The sequence below is a fragment of the Mandrillus leucophaeus genome, unplaced genomic scaffold (assembly GCF_000951045.1).
Source record: "Mandrillus leucophaeus isolate KB7577 unplaced genomic scaffold, Mleu.le_1.0 Scaffold578, whole genome shotgun sequence".
Taxonomy (NCBI): Eukaryota; Metazoa; Chordata; class Mammalia; order Primates; family Cercopithecidae; genus Mandrillus; species Mandrillus leucophaeus.
In genome coordinates, this window is record NW_012106230.1 from 76,364 (window position 1) to 83,027 (window position 6,664).

The 6,664-nt window shown below is 41.4% G+C and overlaps 1 protein-coding gene across 1 annotated transcript; it reads left to right on the forward strand.

Moving 5' to 3' along the window:
• The first annotated feature begins 2,553 nt into the window (after positions 1-2,553).
• LOC105552853 (olfactory receptor 1S1) lies at positions 2,554-3,531 on the forward strand. The gene has a single exon (XM_011998631.1). It carries the CDS (start codon positions 2,554-2,556, stop codon positions 3,529-3,531), a length of 978 nt encoding a protein of 325 aa, XP_011854021.1.
• Positions 3,532-6,664: the final 3,133 nt, after the last annotated feature.

Below are 6,664 nucleotides of genomic sequence, written 5' to 3' on the forward strand. Positions count from 1 at the left end.
CAATAATCAACTAAGTTAAGATAGGAAATCACACGTGGGAAGAGCACGCGAAGACAAAACAAGGGAAAAAAGCAGAGCTGTCTCTCTATTCCCCATTTACCTCATCAAAACTGGGATCCAAAAGTTACTGTTTGTCTTGAGGAAGACACTTGAGGGATATTATCCCAAAGGGATGAGAAGGACCTGAATGTCCCAGGTGAGCCCAGCACAATGATTCTATTAACTGCGAAACTTAGAGGAAGAGTTTAATCTGAAAAATACCTAAGAGCTGCTGAGTCTCCACCTGAAACTCTGCTAAAGATAAGGAAAGCCATTGGGTCTAGAAACCAGTAACTTCCTGAGATTTTTACCATCATTCAGACGTGAGTCTCTTCAGAATCCAGCATTGGTCTTGACCAGCTAGGCAGCCACCTTAAGAACTCAGAACAATTTGTGCAGGAGTACTGGTAGGTGGGAAAGGTAGAACGGAAAGGAGAGATCAGAGATTGTCACTCAGAAACATACAATTCCCCTCTCTAGTCAAGCCCAAACCAGCCTAGGACTTGTTAACCACAGTCCAGTCTGTATCTTCAATATAGATGCCTGCTAGTTATTTAGCTCATTTCAGTTTTATTGTGGATTCTCCCTTCTGCATCTGTTTTCCCTTCTCTCTGATTTGTAAGCCAAGCTTTTCAGGAGGAAAGAGACTTCAGATCTCTGCTTCAATCTCCAATGCCTTTAAGTTTTCTGGAATTCCAGAGATGATTTCCTCTTTTCTGGCCCCTGAATAGAAAGAAAATCTTTGAAAGACAAGTGATTTTGAAGACAGGTAGAAGAGAGGGATAAAATGAGAAGGAGACATTGTGAAGAGAGTAGAAAGAGGAACCAACGTCTCTTTGATCCCAAGCTGATGTTATTTTCAATAAGTCACAACGAAAATCATACTAGCTCCAATCTCCCTTCCCTACTCCTAGATGACACCTTGTGATATCCATTTACCTTTCTGGCCACTTAAGGTTTTAAAAATGTTTAAATTTGGCTGGGCGCAGTGGCTCACGCCTGTAATCCCAGCATTTTGGGAGGCCGAGAGGGGCGGATCACAAGGTCAGGAGATCGAAACCAGCCTCACGAGGTCAGGAGATCGAGACCATCCTGGCTAACACGGTGAAACCCCGTCTCTCCTAAAATTACAAAAATTAGCCGGGCGTGGTAGCCGGCGCCTGTAGTCCCAGCTACTCGGGAGGCTGAGGCAGGAGAATGGCGTGAACCCGGGAGGCGGAGCTTGCAGTGAGTGGAGATCGCGCCACTGCACTCCAGCCTGGGCGACAGAGCGAGACTCAGGCTCAAAAAAAAAAGTTTAAATTTGATACTGAAGATCTATTTCCAGGTATTAAAAAACCAAGTCCTGCCCAATTTTAAACTTCAGCTTCACTATCAATTCAAAGCATGGGTCCTCCCTTTTGACCTCAGATCTGATGTGTAGCTTGGGTTGTACAGCAGAAAGGTGGGAGCGTATGTTCTTTCCTTGCTCTGTTGCCATAGATACTAGCAGCTGGTGCCTTATATGTGGCAGGCCTTGTGTTTCTTGAGATCATTTTGAGGTTCGTCAGAGGCTCCCTTTTGGAGACTGCCCTATTATGCGGTCCCCTGACAAGGACAATGAATTATGTCCCTGATCTCTTTAAGATCTCTGTTTCTTAAGAGAGCCACCTCATGGTTTCTTATTGCTACAGCCTCCTCTGCCCCGATAGGCTATTTCTGGATTGGAATCTCAACAAGGTGACTTGACTGCAATGACCTCCTATAGCATCACGTGTCCTATGGGAAATTCACATATTTATGCCATGCCATGGGTGAAAATGCAGTATTGCCATACTAACCACCATCTTTCCCTCTACCCCTGCCATCATGACCTGATCCAGTGACCCCTCACCTTTAGAAGTGAGAGGCAAACAGAAATCTTTAAGTGTTTGTGTGCCCCCTAAATTTTCTTGAAGCTAATATGTAGCCACAGATGAAGTAAAACCCTCGTTGCTCCTTCTTGTACTCATTCCTCAAAAGCACTTGTTCTGGATTAGTGGGATGAAGCACCCACACAATGGTGTACACTCCCATAGCCATTCCTAACCCTCAGTTGTGTTTACTTTCCCAGTCTCTTCACTTCCACAAGACTTGAAATTGTTTTTCTCTTAGATTTAAAGGATAAAGTTGAACAGGGGGAACAGTTTGGTCACTTTTAAGTAATTGCTGCACATGTATATAACATCTTTAGAATATAGGGTATGCCTCACCTACGATCCTCATTTGGGAGATTGAAACTACATTTAAAACCAACTGGAAAAGTCACATTCAGAATCCTGTTAGAGTTTAAAACATGTTCATTGAGAAGTATCTGCCATGTCCTGTCTTTTTCCATGACATTTTCCAAATCTCTACACTGCTGAAATACTTCCTTATTAAGTAGCACTTCCACTTAATAAGCAGAAGAAACTTTATTGCCCATCAGCCAAAAGGAAGTGCTTCACTGCAATGACTGCAGTCAAATGACACCATGCTAAGTTTTCTTGTAGAATTATGAAGACTTTGTATTCCTTTCTTCAGATCAGCAGAAACATGCATCAAGGAAACCAAACCACCATCACTGAATTCATTCTCCTAGGACTCTCCAACCAGGCTGAACATCAAAACCTCCTCTTTGTGCTTTTCCTGGGTATGTACCTGGTCACTGTGGTTGGGAATGGGCTCATCATTCTGGCCATCAGCTTGGATACGTACCTTCATACCCCCATGTATCTCTTCCTTGCCAATCTATCCTTTGCTGATATTTCCTCTATTTCCAACTCAGTCCCCAAAATGCTGGTGAATATTCAAATCAACAGCCAATCCATCTCTTATGAGAGCTGCATCACACAGATATACTTTTCTATTGTGTTTGTCGTCACTGACAATTTGCTCTTGGGGACCATGGCCTACGACCGCTTTGTGGCGATCTGCCACCCTCTGAATTACATAACTCTCATGCGACCCAGGTTCTGCATTTTGCTCACTGTCATCTCGTGGCTCCTCAGTAATATTATAGCTCTGACGCACACCCTTCTGCTCATTCAATTGCTCTTCTGTGACCACAACACCCTCCCACACTTCTTCTGTGACTTGGCCCCTCTTCTCAAACTGTCCTGTTCAGGCACAATGATCAATGAACTTGTGTTGTTTATTGTGGGTTTATCAGTTATCATCTTCCCCTTTGCACTCATCTTCTTCTCCTATGTCTGCATCATCAGAGCTGTCCTGAGAATATCATCCACACAGGGAAAGTGGAAAGCCTTCTCCACTTGTGGCTCTCACCTGACAGTTGTATTACTGTTCTACGGAACCATTGTAGGTGTGTACTTTTTCCCCTCCTCCACTCACCCTGAGGACACTGATAAGATTGGTGCTGTCCTATTCACTGTGGTGACACCCATGATGAACCCCTTCATCTACAGCTTGAGGAATAAGGATATGAAAGGTGCCCTGAGAAAGCTCATCAATAGAAAACTTTCTTTCCTTTGATGCCCTGGACATCTACATTCTTTTAGTCTACACAATCAGATAAATGATTCAACCCAGAGTGTATGGCACAGTTATGATGGTTCAGCTTTTGATGAACTTGCAGATATCTGTCTCCTATTCCAACTGCTGAGGGAGTTGGAGCTTTTCCACTTAGCTCTTGTCTTGGAAACAAAACCAGTAACCACCATGGTAAGTCACAAGAACGACATGCATCCTTAGAGAGTAGATTAGTGGTAACCAGGGCACAGGAGAAGAGAAGTGGAGTGGAGTTGAATAGAGGTTGATTAATGGGTACAACAATGCAGTTAGATAGACTAAATAGGACCTAATGTTTGATGAATCATTATGGGGGACTATGGTAAACAACAATTTGTTATATATTTCAAAATAGCTAAAAGAGAATAATTCCAATGTTCCCAGCATAAAGAAAAGATAAATGTTTCAGGTGATGGATATCCTAATCCCCTAATTTGATTATTACACATTATATGAATATATCAAACTATCAAATGTTCCCCCAAAATATGGGGGACAATTTATCAATAAAAATACTTGTATGAATAAATAAAAAATTTACGTATAAAAAATAGAGATTAATTTTAAAACACACACCTTAATTACAATCTATATTATTACAAACTTTGATACAAATTATTTAAAACCTATATTATATCACAGGTGCATATAGTGCCTACAGTCTAGCTTTTTTAGCTTTGAAGACAATTACTACTTCTTTCTTTAATCTACATTTCTTTAGGTCAGCTTTTCTCAGAGCTGACCTAAAACTTTGACCTTTGCTTTGTTAAGGTACTATTCAGTGAGATGTTTGATGGTTGCAACAACAAAGATTCCCATGGTCAAATAATTTTTGGCAACTCTGAGTTATATGAAGCAAAATGTATTAACTGGACAACTTCCCAGAACCTTTAGTGTCATGTAAATCTCCAAGAGGGTAAGATGGTACACAGCATTTCTCAAGACTAAACTTGAGATAACTGAAATTCAATTTTTTCCATCATACAGAACCTGATTCATCACAGAGTTGTTCATGGAACTAGCATTGTACAAATATGTTTTAGGAAACATGACTCCAGATGACTTCAATTATTTCAATGGAAAACCACCGAGTTTATGTATAAAGGTATCAGTTATAGTTCGGACTCTGTCCCCAACAGCTATGTAGTATATAGTAGACACTTAAAACAATGTGATACTTTTTTTTAACCGCCCAGCCTCCTGGCTTCCAACTCCAACCTACCTGCCCTGCCAAATTAAGTTTATTTTTTCCCAGCTGAAGCTGACTTCCATTCTTCTCTAAACTTGGAATCATCCAACCTATTTAAGAGGAAACGTATAATCAGCCACCTGCCTTTCTCCATGCTATCTCCATGCTTGATGCTTCCTTTTAGTTTTCATTATAAATGTAAAACCCACCTGCTTTTGTATGGGCTACCAAATAAGCCTCTCAACAGTTCTAGCCTTCCTCAAGGACCTCAGTATCCATCCTGTTTCATCCATAGTTCCAACATGGAACATCACAGAACTCTGCCTTCATTATTCCATGTGGAGAAGTAGAAAGGGTCCTAGATTTGTAATCAAGAGACATGGAGTCTGGACCAACTCTACAGCTAATTCACTGCATGTTACTAATCTCAGTTTCTTTTTTCTGTGATCTTGCAATTGGTCTAATATGAAAAAAGAAAGTTTTATAACAGCATGTATCATAAAAATCCATTTTTTGTCAAACAGAATTTGTATAAAGAGATGCCTCAGAGGAGAGCCAACAAAATATAAGTGGTCATGGCAGATTCCATTTCCCAAAAATGGCCACAATATTTCCACCCCATGTGCTCTTGAAGTACTCTACCACTTCTCCATCAAGAGGTGGAGCCCATGACCTTCACCGTTGAGCTTGGCTTTGAATACATTTTTGACCAATAGAGCACCCCATTAGTACTGTTGCATGATTTCTGAGGCTGTCTTAGAAGAGCCAATTCAGCTTTTTTATGGACTAAATGTTTGTGTCCCCCCAAAATTCATATGTTAAAATCATAACCCCCAAAGTGATGGTAGTAGGAGGTGGAGCCTTTGAAAGCTGAGTACATCATGAGGATGAAGTCCTCATACATTATTAGTGCCTTTATACAGGGGATCCCAGAGAACTCTATTTCTGCCACATGGAAAATACAACAAGAAATCAGCAGTCTGAAACCAGAAGAGAGGCCTCATCAGAACCTGACCATCTCAGCTAGCACACTCATTTCAGACTTTCAGCCTCCAGAACTGTGAAAAAGAAATGTTTTTTAAGCCACCAAGCTCATGGTAATTTATCATTGCATCCCAGACAGACTAAGATACACTTTCACCTGGCTCACTGTCTTGGGACATGGACCTCTGGGGCTCTGAGTTGCTCTGGAAGAAGTCCCACTACCCTGAAGCCACCATGCTGGAGAGACCATATAGAAAGACTACACAGAATTCAAGACAGTTGTCCGAGGAGTCCCAGCTGCACTGGTCCAACAGCGTTTCAGTCTCCCCACCTAGTTACCAACATGTGAGTGAGTTTTCAGGTGATTCCAGCCTCAGCCCCAACCACAAGGCACATGAGAGCCCAAGTGAAAACTACCTAGCCAAGCCCAGTCAACCCCTAGAACCCAAAAGACAACCATAAAATGATTGTTATTAAGTTTCTACCATTTGGAGTGGTTTGTACACAGTAATATATAACCATAACAGCGGTTTTGCTTGGGTCATGGGATAAAATGATTCATATTACATTCTGTATTGCTTTAACATTTTACAGTGACTGCCATTATAGGAAGAGGGAAAAGCTTTTTTAAATTTTAATGAATATGAACTGTCTTTCCTATTCAACCACCCTGCTTAACATGGTACCAGAATTTTCTGAGTTATATAAATATTAGTTGGGTGAACTTGGGATTCCCCACCCCCCAACCTTTATTCTGGTTAATTCTAGTCCATATTTGATAGAATAAGGACCACTAGGGTTAAACGCAGGTGATTGGGTCTAAACTGGTCCCATCCCTGTTGGCCTGTGCTGAACCTCTTATCTCTGATGTGTAGGTCCCACAGGAGGCTGGAAAGTAGAACTTCATCTGCAGTGAGTAACAGA

Coding starts and splice junctions, on each gene's coding strand:
- LOC105552853 (XM_011998631.1), top strand. CDS start 2,554: ATGAAGACTTTGTATTCCTTTCTTCAGATCAGCAGAAACATGCATCAA.